Source organism: Hippichthys cyanospilos, chromosome 2 (assembly GCF_059441005.1).
Source record: "Hippichthys cyanospilos isolate Australia breed blue-spotted pipefish chromosome 2, RoL_Hcya_1.0, whole genome shotgun sequence".
Classification (NCBI taxonomy): Eukaryota; Metazoa; Chordata; class Actinopteri; order Syngnathiformes; family Syngnathidae; genus Hippichthys; species Hippichthys cyanospilos.
The window spans coordinates 27182953-27200254 of NC_142370.1; the positions used below are offsets into that span (position 1 = coordinate 27182953).

The 17302-nt window shown below is 42.0% G+C and overlaps 2 protein-coding genes across 3 annotated transcripts; both read right to left on the minus strand.

The window, feature by feature from the left end:
• Positions 1-1294: 1294 nt before the first annotated feature.
• On the minus strand, positions 1295-11189 carry LOC148428080 (major facilitator superfamily domain-containing protein 6-A-like). Its single transcript, XM_088408456.1, has 7 exons — positions 10942-11189; positions 8610-10047; positions 6455-6552; positions 5603-5764; positions 4609-4707; positions 3764-4056; positions 1295-1946 (listed from the first exon to the last, which is right to left on the minus strand). The coding sequence occupies exons 2-7, from the start codon at positions 10043-10045 to the stop codon at positions 1773-1775; spliced, it is 2262 nt and encodes a 753-aa protein (XP_088264582.1). The 5' UTR covers positions 10046-10047; positions 10942-11189; the 3' UTR covers positions 1295-1772.
• Positions 11190-11774: 585 nt separating this feature from the next.
• Positions 11775-14815, minus strand: LOC148428081 (uncharacterized). 2 transcript variants are annotated; one of them, XM_088408058.1, is made up of 2 exons: positions 14677-14815; positions 11775-14563 (listed from the first exon to the last, which is right to left on the minus strand). In XM_088408058.1, the coding sequence occupies exon 2, from the start codon at positions 14540-14542 to the stop codon at positions 13475-13477; it is 1068 nt and encodes a 355-aa protein (XP_088264184.1). In that variant the 5' UTR covers positions 14543-14563; positions 14677-14815; the 3' UTR covers positions 11775-13474. The 2 variants fall into 2 exon arrangements, with proteins under 2 accessions (XP_088264184.1, XP_088264185.1); XM_088408059.1 differs by having other exon boundaries at positions 14686-14765.
• Between the last annotated feature and the right edge of the window lie 2487 nt (positions 14816-17302).

Here is a 17302-nt window from a genome sequence, read left to right on the forward strand (position 1 = left end):
GCTTAAATTTGAAGGTTAAATACACCATGTAATAGGCTGAAAAATGTTAAAAGCATCACAAGGGATTGTATCGATTAGTATATGTGAAGCATCTTCCTCAAATTGAGAGGAATGTTATAGCCTGGGGGACACAAGTGATGCTTGAAAAATCCATGTTAAGAACCAACCAGAAGCAGAATGAATCTGAAACATCTGAATCACTTACGGTTTTTAAAGAAAGGTTTAACAAGACTGTTATTTAAATACACGAATCACATGTGAAACATATTCTGTAGAAAAGTGTAAATTAAGAGGTATATTTGTCCTGATGAATTGCATTATAATAATATATATAATTGACCTAGGATCTGAATATCATGTAATAATTTAGCAAAAACAAGGGTTAGGACCCAACAAATTCTTGAATTTCCTTCTATTCTTTTTGAACACGTAAACTGCTGAACCACTCTTATCAATTGTTGATGCTTTCTATTTTAATTGTATTCTTTTCGATTCCCTGTGTATTGTTTATATGTTCAATATATCAAAAAGATGGAGCTTATCAGTCACAAGTGCTTAGCTAGGCATGTCTTCACTCACCCGGAATTCCGTTTCATGTAGAATTGGCAATCATGGAAAATATCAACAATACAAGTGGAGGCTCAAATGCTGACCTCGTTGCCAGATGCTTCAAGAGCAGACAGACAAGGCAGCGGCCCGTTGCCCCGAGCTGGAGGGGAGCCTGCAGACATTGGACAACATCACTGATAAAATAAGGGTGCCGTTTAGACACTTCAACTACAGTATAACGTTGGAAATCCCCCCTGCCTTGCTGTAACACGGCTGATATTGGTCCACATTAACAACACAACTGGAAACCCCTCTTGAGACACTGCAACAACACGTCAGGATAAGGGAATCGAAATTTCAAGCACGATTTATCAATACAAATGAGTTCAGTACATTTGATGGGGCCTCATGTTATGGGGCTTTCTGACTGCATGACGCACACGCAGGGTCCTAGAAAACCTGCAAGGCTGCAAAAGTCTGCAAAGGCACGGTCTTTAGATTATGGTCGTGAGTTGGGAAGCAACACACATTACACAAACAAATTAACGGACTTTTTTTTTTTTTTTTTAACACGACATTGTACTTTTTGAGGAAGCTTAATACTTGTCCTCCCACACACGCCAATCATTTGTTTGGCGCAACACGACCTCAATAACCCTCCATACGCAACACACAGGGGCCTTGAAAGTCATTTCTTTCCACGCGCTACTGCCATCAAGCGGTCAATGATATAATTTCAAAAACATTCTGCAGGACCGAAGTATTGTATTGTTTTATGTCAGGATCAGACAGACGAAACCATCCTTCAGCAACACTTGTACAGGATTGTAAATTCTTTGGCGTTTTACTTAAAATAGTCACTTTCGGTGAGCTGAAGAGTCTAACGGCATGATTCTTTCCCAACCTGCAATCACCATATCTCTAATCATTCCAATCTGAAATGGCTGCAAAGATAGCTTTAAATACTGTTTCGAGCATATAGTGCTTCGCTGGGAATGTGGAAGATAAGGCGAGTAAGACTTGACTTTTGTCAAGCAAACAGAAATGTCAACGTAAAAACTGGTTTTACATAAAACAAACGCCTCTAGCTCAGAAAAGCCCTAAAATAGACGCAACTCTTAAATTAAGCTTAAATTAAATCACCGTCATACGGGACGACATACAAAAGAGGCACTTTGTCATCAGTGAAAGGGTTTACAGTCTCAAAGTCACAGGAAGTTCAACTAATGAAATTTGAAGTTAGTTTTTTCATGCGCAGGCCGGAAGTCACCCGGCGTCTCCTGCCCTTTGTTACAGTCTGTAGGCGTTGAGGGGGTGGGGCTTGATCCGACTGTGGGTACGCTGTCGCAGTCAGCAGCAGGTCTTTGCGTCACCTCCCCCGCTCCGTCGTTAGGAACCTGGCCGTGAAGATGAGACAGCTGATAGTCAGTACGTCATCCATGTTTATGCTTACTCGGTCACGCCAACATCATGCAAACGAGAGCACTGCGACTGGAGACTCGCAAGCGTTCGAGTGCATGAGAGTAGCAGAATGCTACCGTAACTGAAATGCTTTTATGTGCACTTTTGTACACACTTCTGAAACGTTCCCACAAATACCACAAAATTCACAATAAGCTTTCAGGAGCCTGAAAATATTCTTTCTCGCACACTACTTAAAGGCGGTCATTCACATGACTTTTCTTGCCCAACACCTATACACATTACATTAGGCACTACTGTAGTGGCTATGAGAGTGATTTAGAAGAGTGTGGGTAAAAACTAATTCCGTAATGTAATAATGGAAGTGTTTGTGTATAAGAGCATCCCACTAGTACGAGAGCTAATTCTGAATTATGTGCTTGAACAGCACTTACATACTATATGCCTAATAGCACAAATAAATAGCTAGGTAAAATACCTGAACGAATAAATATATACCTAACTAGCGCAATATAGAGAGCCCGATAGCACACGTGCACAAGCACAAACAGAGGTCACAAAATGTCTCACCTCTCTGCAGTGAAAGGCGCCAGAAGAAAGAAGAGGAAGCATCAAGTCAGAAGATTAGTATCATCGCGCAGGAAATAAGTGTAAAAACAGAACCCATCTATCAGTCCACGTTAAATTAAGAGTCCACGGCTGCAGACCTATTGAACATGGTGTCACACGCAACTACGTCCCGGGTGGAAAAAGACGACGCGTTTGCCAATGGCATTACTGGCAAACAAAAGCTCTGCATGTCATTTGACGGAGCCATTGACAATACAGGCGAACTCTACCGCCGTGCTTTTAATGTGAATGTGAATTGTCAGTTGAAAAACTGATATAAATTGACGGAACACAGGCTAAAGGCAGAACACAGGCTATAATTTACATTTCAACAAATGAGTTGGTGTGAGGCAAATCCAGGCCCTGTAGGTGTGACCCAACTGGCCTTCGTGCTTCCAGGTGTTTAAGCAGTCCGACTGTTAAGCAGTCCGACTGTCTGATGGAAGCCAAATCAAGAAGGATCGCTGGTGAGTTTCTTTGGATTTAGTGGTGAAAAAATGTCCTTAAAGCACCAACGACTTATCTTTTAAGCGAAAAACAAGGATCGGTATGACAAATATTCTCAAACCGGATGCAGTTCAAAAGTGATGGCTGCGGCTACACCTTGGACAAACACACCTAATTACTGAGACATATAAAGTGCGACAAGGTGTGGGTTCTGGGAAGCGGTGTAAACCAAAATTATTTTGCAAAAACAAATGCCAAACCTATGACCTTAGTCCTAAGAGCATGGATTTGAAGGCGTTGGTCCAAAACTACAAATTCCATGATCACAGAAGGACTGGCCAACTAAGTGACTTTTCTTCACTTGCATTAAAAGACGTACAGATGTACTCTTTTGACTCCGAAATGGATCGGAGGTCACAGAGGTCACGTTAGCAAGAAAGCTGGGCATTATATTTGACTAAATTAATTACTCACAGTAAAATTCATTGGATAAATACCGGTGAGAAAATACTTTCTACAAATACAGCGACAGATATTTGGTCTCCACTTTGTATCTTTAGAAGTCGCCAGCTACTCTGTCTTACCCACTTTTGGGTCCAACTATTAACAAAATCAACTCAATTTATCCTTCTCAACAACAGGTTGCAGTTTTGTTTGGTTTCGGAGGCTGTATCTTGTGCAGGTTACAAACATGAAAATATGCATTGACGTAGTTTGTGAAAGTGACTTTGCTCACCTGAATATGCTGAGCGTCACGTGGCAGCTGTGCACTCTTCACCATGTTGACCATCTCTTTGATCTGGACAATTGCGAAGGCAATGGTGACCCAGGGGGCACCTGAGAGCACCCATGCCGGCCGGGCTATGTCCTCCTGTTCCTCTTGGTATTTGGTCTTCTTCACAGGAAGAGGGACGACCTGGTGGTTGAGGGTGGGGCTCCCGCTGATGCTGTGGCTCTCTACCAAGTCAATGGTGGCAATGGGAACAGGGCTGGAGGGGACTGGAATGTTCTCTGCCAGCATTTTGTCCTCTAAATCGGAAAAGAAAGAAAACCTCAATGTTAGAGTGGAACAGGTTGGCTTTGCAATTGGCACAGTTTTGAGATGGGGGTTTCAAATTGCCTACGACCGAGTTACATTCCGTGGCATGAACGTAACCTAGATTTATGCCAGTGTCGGAACGTAGCAGAGTCGATCACTAATACATTAGGTATCGGAATGACAGTAACTATAACGATCCATCCCAATTTTAAAAACACTTTTCCTCAAGAGGGTTGTGGGTGAGTTGGGAGTTTTCCCTGTTGACTGCGTCAGTGGCAGGTTACAAACTGAACTGGTCACCTGACAATCGCAGGGCATATAATGTATTGGCAAACAGCAGTTTGCACACATACTCACAAGAGGACTATTTGGAGTGGACTCTTCAACGAATGACAACTGAGAGAACGTTTGTATTGTTCCCATAACACTTCAAACCTTTATTTTGCTATGTCAGGACCTTCAAAAACAGGCAGGCCCATTCTGTATATGCCCACTAACAGCCTGGCACACCATTAAAGTTTGGAAAGCAGGAAGTCACCCACCGTTTCCCTTCGATTTGCTTGTCAGACACTGAATGAGGATGAAGATGAGGAGTATGACCAGAGAAGCCATGCCGATCCCCCGAAATGACACGGCGGCGCCTGCAACAATTGTAAACAGTGACAATAGTTCTTTTGTTTCATCGTGTTGTTCTCATACGTACATGACACCATAATCTGGGGAATACAGGACAAGGATCTTTCAAAATGTATGTGTCAATGTGTTTTCTTTTTGTTTCTTTCTTTCAAATTGGTGATACTTGTGTTGCTCAGTTCCGGAATTTTTCAAATTCGGACACCTTTCTTGGTAATTCATGGGAATGTAGCGGAATGAACCAAAAAATTTGCAATATTGAAGATTAGTTTTTAACACATGTATTTTTTAACGTAATGTAATGTAACATAAATATATTTTAGCATAACCTTGACACCCACGATTCATTAAAGTAGTGGTACCTTGACTTACAAGTGCCACAACTAAAGGATTTTCTTGCTATGTGTCAAGACGCAAAATCTGGGGAACAAGCCGCATCAGATGAGACGCCACATTAAAAAACATTAAACGGTACTGCAAAGAATGCTCCGCACATACTATTTTGCATTGATGTCTGCTTTCTGACAAAACAAACAAAACATCATGCTTGAAACTATGTTCAATTCTCAGTTAATTCCAATGGAAAACTTCATTTGAAATATTTTCAAATTCCCAAAGTTTAATTCTAGTGGTGATTTATTGGATACTTTCCCCTCTTTGGACCCTATTTGCTGATATCTTGTATCAAGGAGCTTCTGACTATTGCACACCGCGTAACATTTATGACACAATATCAATTGTTCTTGTGCCGAATAAACTGGTAATGATATTTGACAGTTTGCGTATATTGCATATTTATATTAGTCTTTTGCTATAGCCCTCAAGATTTATATAAACTATGAAGGGTCATCATGGAAAATAAAATGAAGATTAAATGTGCACAACTGGATTAGGGCACCATACCAAAATAACCAACCAGCAGTCCTCCCACCATGGCCCCACAGCCGCGGCCCAGCCCAAGGTGAAGACCCTGCAGAATGCCCTGGGCGGACGTCCTGTGAGCCGGTGGGACAGCAGCGCTCAAGAAGGAAATACAAGCGGCCCAAACGGAGGCGTGAGTCACACCTGCAACACAGTAACAGGTCACATGACATTCTGGAGCGTTCATTTCTTTGCTGGTCGGGAAGAAACAAAACACATTTGACTTCTTTTGACTGCATCTTTCATGGGTGTGATTGTGTGTGGAAGTATGCGCATAGGAGCAAGTAATGTATGTAGCCTATGTGAGTGGATTCCTATACTTTACAGCTATAACAAACATGGCAGCCTCCAGAGGAGTGCCACCACCCGTGTAATATAATTTAATGGTAACTAGACCTACGATTATATTTAAACAAATTGCTAGTCATTTATTGCAGAATAAACATTTATTTGCAAGTTTTTGAAATTTGGAATCACTTAGGTTTGCCTTTTTAATGAAAAATGGTCTATGTCTTACACAGTGTTCCTTTAAAGACCATAAATAACAAGCTTCATCAACAGGGTCTGAAGTTAACTGCGGAAAAACTGCAAAAAAAGGAAGAAATGAAGAAAAGAGATTCTAAAGTTGTCACGATGGGAGATTTTAGGTCCGAATTTGATATATTTAAGTGTTATTAAAAAAAAAAAAGTCAAAAGTTCTGGCATAGGTTCACAAGAAAAATTAAGCAGATGATCATGATTTTCTTGACAAGCCACATAAAATGACAATGTGGGTGTGGTCTAGACTCCAAGCCTCGAGTTGTGCCCTTATAGCATTTATGTACTTTATGTTACCTTGGAGGACCTCCATTGGCAGCACAGTCCAGGCATTTTGCAGGTACGAAATGTAGAGGTAGCGTGCAGTGTTGCATCCCAAGCCAATGTAGAGCACCCTGAGGCCAAAAACACATCATCTTTTAGGTATCTAGGCGGTAATCTGTCTGAAAAGTCATTATTGTCCGACATGAGAACACAATCTAAACATGACACGCCCTTCGAGCACAAGTTCATCACAAGTCTGGATAATAGCGTTTGCCCAGAACACACACAACATGTTTGCAGACACGCACATTGAGACACATGACACCCAGGTGCGGCCTTTGGAATAGAATGTCACTGCAGCGCTTCAATGTAGCTACAGTATGTGTCCTTTTCATGGCAACCAACCAGGCAGAGAATTCTGTCGTGTAATCTCTCTTTGGTGGCATCCGCAAAGAATGCGAAGGGCTGGCAGAAGGACATCTAATGTTTGCTCAAAAAGGTTGCAGCTGACTGCAAATTCACTACAACAACGATGACAGACGGATCAATAGTGAATTGGGAATGGTTGTAGAGATGTTAGTGCCCCTGAACACAAAACAGAACCCCCAAAGCACCAAGAGTTTAACACCTCTGCTTCTCCCACTTACAAAAGCGAAATTGTATTTGGAAAAAAACAAAACTAAACTAAACTTAATGTAGCGTGTACATTTTAAACAACTCCAAGAGGAATGTTATTAAAGAACTTGCCAAATTTTCATCCATCCATCTTCTATAGCCGCTTTTCAATATTCAAGAAATTGCTAAGTATGTAACATGAGACTTCAAAATAGTGAAATATTAAATCATTGTACTCTGCATTCTCTGTGGGTGTGTCCACCGAATTTGCTGGAATCACACTCTGTTCAACCTAAATGTCAAACACTACCGTACATTTTGACATACAGTGAGCACTATGGAGTGTCCATGGCAATCATGTAAATGTTCTGGGAATGAATAGCCGATGAAATAAAATAGGGGCCTTTGCCATCAGTTTCTCAAAGGTTATATTTTTCAAGTACAGTATTACTAAAGGTGAAGTAAACTTTTGAATGACCATTTTTTGGACAGAAGTCACAAGGGAGCCATTTTGCCACTTCTTGTTGACTGAAAATGAGTTGCCCATGTAACAGTCTACACCCTGTGAATGACGCATGCATTACGCAAGTGGTGACTTAATTTATATTCCACAAACATTATATTGATCAGAATGCTATGCTGTGTTAAGACGACCGAGGTACATATATAACACCATTACAAATATATATTGACGGCTTGGTGGCGCAGTGGTTAGCACATCCGCCTAAAATCCAACGATGGTGAAGGCTGTTCTCCCCAAGCACGTATGAGTTCTCTCCGGCTTCCTCCCACACTCAAAAAACCTGCATGGAAGGTGTTTTGGTCATACTAAGTTGTCCTTAGGTGTGATTGAGTGCGTGAATGGTTGTTTGTTGCTGTGTGCCCTGCAGTTGGCTGGCAACAGTTAGGGGTGTCCCCCACCTGCTGTCCGAAGTCAGCTGGGATAGGCACCAGCAAGCCTACGATGATTGTGAGGAGGACTGACGGATGGACAAATATACATTTTTAACTTGGCTTTACCTTTAAAGACAGTAAAACGCATAAAGTATTCTATAGTTCCTTTGGGTTCAGCATCCTCATGTTTGACAGTATCTGTGACTTTGAGTGTGTATGGTTTTGAAAGCAGGGCCTGGCCTGGTGAGTAACATGGGTGGGTATAAGTGAAATGAGAGTGTAGAGTTAGTTAACAGGCTAACCTGTTAGTTTGTCTCCAAAGAGTGGTGCATGGAACTGCAGTAACATTAGGCGGTGTGAAAAAATTATTTGCGCAAAGTTTTGATTTTTTTCCCCCCAAAAATCCAATTATGAATTCTTTCTTTAATCACTTCATCTTAAATTAAGACTGCAATATTGTTCGCGCTTCTCTTTTCTCTTTGCACATGCTTTCAGACTTGTGGTATTCTTCAAATTTGTATTCAGAAACAAATCTATAATTTTGCATTCCGCAGGAAGGGCTTCTAAATGAGGCAGTGGGCCAGATCGGACCTAAAGGCTTGAGTTGGACACACGGAATCGATCGTCTTTCCATCCAAATGAAAACTGTGTATTTTCCGAGACACATCCAAGATCTCACCTGATGTGTCCCACCAACTCGATGAACTTGTGGCTGGTGAAATAGGCGGCAAGCTCGGAGACGTGACTCAGGACAGAGCAGATGCCAAAGAGTGTGTACGTGCCATCGAGGTCCTCCAGGTGCCAATAGAGGAAGCTGAAGACGAAGCCGTAGCCAAAGCCCATGAACCAGGCCACGAACAGAACCGAGCTGTAGCGCACGCTGCAAAGCAGCTTCAGAAGGTCGCTGTAGCTGAATTCCTGGTTGACAACAGTGCTACTGCTGGTCGGATCAGAGTTGGACGGCGCCTGTGGGCTGTCCGGTTCTTCTGCCACGCCCTCTGGAATCTCTTGCCGATATTCACCACCCTTTTCAAAGTAGAATTGCGTGGCAACAACAAAGGCCACACCCATAAGCACACCGAAGACAATGAAGGCGATCTGATAATTGCGCAGGCGGAAGTCTGGCAGGATGCAGCCAAGGCCGTCGACCGTGACGCTAACATGCGTGTGGTCGATCCAGATGCCCACCAGCAGCATGGCAAGCCCCCAGCCTAAAGAGCCCCACATCCTTTGCAGGCCATAGCGGTCGCGGGCCTTGCCGAGGTACTGGAGTGTGACCGTGTCCACGATGGTGACGGCCGGCGCGCTGAAGAACTCGCCCACGATGATAAGCAGTAAAATGATCAAAAAGATGTTCTCCACTTGGGAATTGTCATAGACAATTTGGTGCTCTTTGTTACTGACCGTGGGAACAGGGGTAATTGTTGTGGTGGTGGTGGTGCTGGTAGTGAGGTTTGTATCATTGCTGCTTCGTTTGGTTCGGGGGAATGCAAAGTCAGTGGGCCAGCGGAGGTCAATGAAGCTGCGGCGGATACGCTCGCTGGAGTTATTCTCCTGTGTGAAGTTTCCAGGTGGGAGAGTGGGGGTCAACGTCGTCATCAAATCGGCACCCTTCTCGACGCATTTCATGTCGGCTGGTTTCACAAAACCGATGCCGCAGTTGAACACCAACCAGCAGAAGACAGAGAACAGCAACACCGCCTTCCCCTTCTTGAAGCGGTCGGCCACAATGCCCCAGAATGGTGCGCTGCAGAACTCGATGAAGTAGCGGATGCCGACCAGGAGACCGCTGCGACTGGCAGACATGCCCAGCTGCTTGTAATAGACCGCAAGCAGCGGGTGCAGTGAGCCGTAGGCGGCATAGAAGAAGAAATAGAAGATTTTGGAGATGAGGAGGTGAGTGTTGACACGGTGGAAAATCGTCTCACAGCAGTTCAAGGAGCGAGACTGCAAGGTCACCGGCACCTCGTCTGAGGTGCTGGCAGAGAGAGGAGTAGGAACGGGAACGCTCCTCTGCTGCAACGATAGTTTGTTGAACGCCCCCTCAGGCACAGATTTGTCCTCAGGATCCTCTTCATCGTCGGTCAAGATAAAAACCTTGTCATCAGCTGGCATATCTGGAGAAATATGAAATGCCAACATCAGGATCTTGAAATTGCCACTTGAAATACATTGACTAAAATGTGGATAAACTTGTAATGTTTTCCAGTTACAAATCATTGTTTGGTTTTTGCCTTGTGTTATGAGCCAAAATTGTACTTTCAAGCAAACTTCAAGGAAAGGAATACAACATTTGCAGATGCACTTTAAACCCTTTTGATCGTTCAATGGGACAAACACTCAACCCCACAAAAACAAAACACACCCAATAAACATGAAAAGAAACAAACATTTATCTACTCGTGTGGTAAATGAACCCTGGTGACTGCAACAACAGCTTAAATGTTCTATGATTATCACTGTGGTGTTAGTGGTACGTTAAATGACTACGCTTTAACGGCATTACTTTAAAGCACAAATTATATGCATTTACTCTTTACAAAGTGTTTTGTTTTTAAAGTTTTTAGGTTCAATTTTTAATCTAACTGAAATATTATTTGTGAATGTTTCCCCATTTGATTAAAATTCAGCTCAGTGTTCATTTTCAAGCTATCAATAATTTTAAATGTTTAATTTTTTTTCGCTATCAATAATTTTGAATGTTGGCATATGGCATGCAGGCGACCCTTTAAAAGACACCAAGTGACCAGAACGCCGCAGTTGAAAACCCATCCGTCAGTCGCTTCAATGCGGAAGTGCTTCCGTTCTTAAACAAACCTTCTAAAGATACAAGTGTACGTCATATAAATCCAAAGCGCTTTGAGAATAAACACAAATAACGGCTATTTGTAAATAAAGCCATATTTAATAAACTAAAGACGCTCTATTACAGCAAATAACAATGAAAACTAGGAAATTCACCATGCAAATGCAAATACGAACGTAGAAAGAAATTATTGTCAAAGGCTTACCTGCTTAGGTCACCGATCCCATTCACGTCAACCTATTATTTTGCACTTTCTCTTTCATTCGCTCTTTGGTAGAACATTTCACTCGCGAAATTCTATCAAATTTCTGCGTTTATCCCTTTAATCTCATGCAAGTCGTAGTTTTGTGTAAATTTGGTACGAGTATCTATTTGTCGCCGGTTCGTTTGTCTCATTCGTGTCAGCTCGTCGGACCGGAGTTCCCACCTGTCCTGCACCGACATCAGCGTCTAGTCAGCTATGGTGGATAGAATAAACTTCCGTAATTTTCTTTCAAAATAAATTACAAGGCTGTATTAGGTTAAGCAACCGTGCCTAGTGCCTCCCATGTTAATTGTAATATGAATGGATTCTATGTACGTCTACTTTTTTTTTGCATCTAGGATAATTTAACTCGACCAATCGTTAAATTTGAACTGCTGTAACTATGTCGGTCTTTATTGTTTTCTACATCCGGGATGCATACTGGGCAAATCCGATGAATAGGCTCTGACAACCAGCTTCAGAGGGATCCTCCCAAAGCCATTAATAAATTAACAATGCTGGCCGAGACCGGAGACTCTGGCTCGACCACATGTCTATGGGCTGGGCGCTCCACGCGGACTTGTTTAGATTCCTCCTCTTCTTTTTAGGATTTTAAGATTCAAAGTATAAATCAACACACCATCACAACGTCTAGACAACAACAAAAACCTGCAGGTTCATGATAAACACAAGGTGAGCGTATTCAGTTTGATTACATTACAATAATTTAAATGAAACAATAAAAAACGAAAACTTTTCTTAGAGTACACACATAGTTTAAAATATAACGTCAATAATATTCTCCAAGCCGATACATTACATCATGACTGCGTTACACCCTTTGACCTGCAGAGGGAGACAAACTTTGACCACATTTCCCGTTGACATCACTGGAACTGTTTTTCATAGAGCAAACAAGAAGGCAAAGGTTGACATCACACATTTACTTTATACAATATATTTTTTCAAACAACAGGAAGAGCTTTTATTCAGTGCAATAAAATGAATAAATCATCGCCCGTGCTACCCCTCAAAAAACTGAGGGTGTCAAATTAGAACGATTAACTTCAGTGAAGCAAATCAAAACTGTCTAACATATTTTCTAGGGAAGCCGTAAACCAACGCTTGGTGCAACATTACAAAACCATGCCAGTACAGTAGTATCTTGACTCAGTGATCAATTCAGTCATATCCCTATTCTCTTTCATTATTGAAAAATAATTCAATTGAGATTAAAAAAACACGCAAACATACAAACAAAACATTTTTTTGTAACTTAACATATGTCAAAACAAAACAAAACACTACATTATCATCTCATAAAAGCACAGTAATACACGACTTAATTAAACAAAGTAAATACTTAGACAGTTTCTGCGCATGAACGTTTCATGCTTTGCTTCAATGGGCGTCGGCCTACTTTTTCTGGACCACTAGAGGAAGTCGAATACACAGCTTGATGGTGGAATGTGAAGAAGACTATAGGTGCGGTAATATAGGCCATAGACCACTGTCAAATTCTATCCATGTGTTTCTGCACAGATTGTTTGCAAATATACATTGTTTAAAGGTTTACAACGCCATCTATGCTTTTTTTTTCTCATCCAGCTAAAGCATTTTACACTGCGTTGGCGGCTTGTTAGCATGAAGTTTGTAGATGCTTGTAAGGGGAAATGATATGAATTTGTTGAATGCACACCATGTAAATATCTTTGTGTTACATTTTGTTTTAGTTTAGTTTCGACTGGGAGTGGCAAGAATGAGTGTATAATTGGTTCTTGGCCTCATTGAAGAACTGTTGACTGGTTGCCAAATTGCAGCTTGTGAATTTTAAACATTTTAACATTAAATCAACGTGCCCGATGATGGACAAAATATATAGCGACGGCTTGTATTTTGAAAGACTCATGTTATCTCTCAAACATTTAGGCATCAATCTATATTTATTTCTTTTATATTTATTTATGCATCGATGTATATGTATTTCCTCTCCTGAAATTTAATGAAATACCATTCATCTGTTTACCTTTTGGTGTTGTATCAAATTCTTCGGTTCATTCCAATACCATAACGTGATGGATATCGTTCAAATAGCAATTCAGCTACAGGTAGGACTTCTTTGTTCACTCTTTGACAGATCAACTCCTTCTATATAGCAAGCAGTTAATTTTAATTTTACTATAAGTATTTTTTACACGATTTGCACCGTGCTACCATTACTGCAAACAGCACTCAAGTAAATGCAATGCTGTCAGCTCCGAAAGTCAACATTAGTGTCACCACTATTGCTAAAAGCACAGGAACAATGAACTGTGACTAGAACAACTGCAAAACATTTTTTTTTCCCCACTTCAATGGTGTGATGGCATATCTGAAGCTTGCTTGTATTTCAAATTTCACTCAAAGGATAGGAAAAAGGAAAAAAAAAAACACACTCTCAGCTGAGGCACTCTTCAGTCAAGTCTGACTCTAAGGTTAATGAAAAGCAACAATGTCAGTAGTCGGAATCATCCGACAGTTCTCCCTGCTGCGTCCAGTGCTTCTTACTCTTCTTCCTTTTCCTCTTCCTTTCCCCCATCAACATGGCGGCCAGCACCGTTATGACAACGGTCACGGTGATAATGAGCACGGTGACAGTCTCGGCAATGCACAGTTCCGTGTCTACCTGTGTCAGACGATAGTTGCGCAGCACTGAAGGCTCCCCACAAGTCAAGTTGTAGTAGTCATCCAGAAAGAGTCTTTGGATGCTCCTCAGCTTCCGGAAAACTCTCTGCAGGTCACAGTCACAATTCCAGGGGTTTCCCTCCAGCAAGATGTGAGTGCCATAGGTGTGTATGCTCAGGAAGGCCTTGAAGTATATGCTGGTCAGCCGGTTGTTGGCCAGGTTGAGGAGGGTCATGCTGGTTAGCGGTTTGAAGATACCCACATGTGTCTCGTTGATGTGGTTGCCAGCCAAGTTAAGGAGCTCCAACGAGCGCAGCATGGAGAAGATTCCGCTTTTTAGAGATGTCAGCCGGTTGCTGTCCAAGTGCAGATGTCGCAAGCTGCTCATTGAGGCGAATGATCTGACCTGGATGTTGTGGATGCTGTTGCTGCTAAGGTTCAACTTTTGCAAGCTGTCCAGGTGCATGAAGCTGCTGCTGTCCAGGCTGCTTAGTGAGTTGTGAGCCAACTTCAGCTCCCGCAGGAAGACCAAGCCCAATGAGAAACCCTTGCCCAGTGTGGAGATGTGGTTCCAGCTTAGGTCCAACTTCTGCAGGAACTCCAGCTGTGAAAAGGCACCGTCCTGCACCACACTGATGTTGTTGTTCTGCAACAGGAGCACGCGCAACTTGCGGTTCTTGCTGAGCGAGCGCTCAGGGATGACGGCGATGCGGTTGTGGGACAAGTCCAACAGTTCAGTAGTGGACGGGAGTCTGCCAGGCAGCTCGGTGAAGAATGCTCGTGAACAGATGGCGAACCTCAGATCCCCATGACAGTCGCAACCCAGTTCACACCAGTTGCTGTGAGACCGGGAGGACACAGCTGATACAGCCAGGAGGAGGAAGATGAACACCCCCATGGCTCAGCACACTCAAACTAGCTGAAGAAAGCAATATTCAAGCAAGATAACTTTCAAGATGTGTCAAGATATCTCTCTCAGTCTATGTTGCAGTAATATTTGTACAATATGTAGGACAGAAGTTTTTGTCTTACGAGCAGCACCTCGTCTTCATCCGACCGCGGTCGACATTTAGCAGGCAGCAGGTGGAAACTAGACATGCTGGAAATGAGTGAGGTGGGCGGTCACAAGGATGGAAAACCTAATGAGAGACAGATACAAAGAGGATGGACATGCACACAACAGTGAGGGGCGGAGAGCTTGTCAATTATTTACCAGGCCATGAGAAGGCGGGCCGAGCTGGGGGTGGGTGTTAAGCAATTGAAGGGTAAGTAGGCCACAGAGCAGAATGGGAAGGCCTTTTCAAATTGATTTCAATTGATGTATATATAAAGTCCTGCATGTGCAGAGATTTCGCTCCAGTGTGGCGTTTGCATGATTCATTTGTCCTTGTGTAGCTTCAAACAAGCATTCCAATAGATGCAGCCCCCCCCCAAAAAAAAAAAAAAACAAAAACAAAGAATGAAAAACATTTATGTCATGAACAGCGACCTGGAAACGGACCACAAGCTGCAATTTAGACACTACTGGCATAAATTGTCCATGAGTGTGAATTTAAGGGTTGTTTGTGTATATTGACTGGTGACCTGTCCTTAGTGTTTGATTCTGGGCTCTAACGTTCCATTGTGCCGGTTTTCATGTCCTCCGTGCTCCTTGCACCGGCTTTCTCTGGGTACTCCAGCTACCTAGCACTCCAAATGTTCGGAACTTGACGCCCTTGGCTGCGGGGCCAGATGTCAATTTGTTTACTCTCATCTGTCGGATAAGGCGGGATGTATCAGATAAATTGCGAGCAGACCTGTTGGTCACCGAGAGAAAGATTACATTAATACCACCCAAATCCATGGACTAGATAAAACATTCATCGCCATGTAGAGTCATGTCGTACTTGAACACATGTTCACTTTAGCCTTTAGCTAGCACCTGAACTATTTTAACGTCTGATGAAACCAGGATGACCTGTTGGTTTTCAATATAATCATGGACTGTTATTCTACAATACACTTCACTATTATTCCACCATTTTATGCTTGCCGTTTCAGTACTGATTCAAACTTTCACACCTCATCCCAGGTCCTCCATGCAACTACTCTCACTTTCCCTAAATCGTCACTTTTTCGACACACACATAAAACCCATTGAGATAAATAAGACGTTCACCAAACAAGTTCGTCTTTATTTCCATTCCATCTTGCTCATTTCGAAAATGTTAGACATATTTCCACATTGAAAAAATTCCCACACTCAAATTTTGACACTTTTCATGATACAATTCCCAAATGAACATAAACTAAACTCCTGTTTTCACATTTCTCGTGCGATTCCCATTATTCCAACTTCTGTTGAACTCATTCAGGCCCGGGAACTATTTTTGACATTGCCAGAAAGTTCCAATCAAATTCCAAACATATACAGTACATATTTTACATATTGACTCCTTTCTTCCACATTTCTTGACCAATTCACACATTCTAACTTTAATTCTCACATTATACAGGGCTTTTCAAGATTTAGCAATCACAAGCAATTTCTGTACAACTTGGACTCCATAGTTCTCTTTCCACCTTCCCCACAAAAAATACTTTTGGTAGTTACCTGTTTGCAATGAGGAAAAGGAAGTAGGTTTCCCATAGCAGAAGCTATTGGGTGTCTGCAGGCTTCCAATTTCACAGTCAACTAGAATACAATGAGCACAATATCAATCCTCTAGTCACCTGCCAGACAGCTACTGTTTTCCGGTAACACAAACCAAAAAACACATTCCACTCTGTTTCTGCATTTGGGTCACTTGGGAACTGTGGCTCTTGTATATTAAAAAAAAAAAAGGCTATATATCACAATGTAACAAATAAAGAAAAGAGACAAGTATTTTAAATTGCTGAGTACATCGTGCCTCATGTTTCCAGAGGGATTAAAGGAGAAACAGAATGAAGACTAATCCACACGTAGGATTAGATCAATGTTCTTATGCTTTGGAACATTCTATTCTATATATCTTAATCTACATCAGTTCGACATTCCATCTGGGTGGAACTTTCTATTTGCTGCTTCCCACTGAAGTACACCTCAACGCGTTCAGTAACTTTCAACTGTTCAGTAAAAATGTGAATGGCTTTGATCACAGTTGTAATGCCATCATATATTGTGATAAAAGAAAAGGAAAATCTGAATCGAGTTGCACTATTGCAGTGTTGCAATATTGATAAGGCTTTGGCATTTCTCCCCTCGGGTTTGGCGGTTACGAAAACTGATACCATGCTGCAGCTAACTGCATGCAGATAACATCCGGAATACAGAAAACACAAAATCGTCAAGGGTCACCAAAAAGTCTTTTTATGTCATATTCGATTGCAAAGGTCTCATGTTTATTGTGTCTGCACACATTTTCTGGAAAATATCAAAAATACTGCCACAACGTAGCGTCATTATTACAATAATCCACGCTCACCTTTTCTAATATACTCAGAGCATTGTGACGGCTCGTAGTAGCCACCAGGGGATGCAAAAGACCTGTTAAAAAACGCGGAACGTTGAGAGCTGAAAGCGCCAGAGATTAAAAAACAAAAAACAAAAAAAAAAAACCTTAATTTAAAAGAAAAAGTGGAGGGGGTGGGGGTTGTTGGGTAATGGGTAATTTTAATTTTTATGATTTTTCTGTCA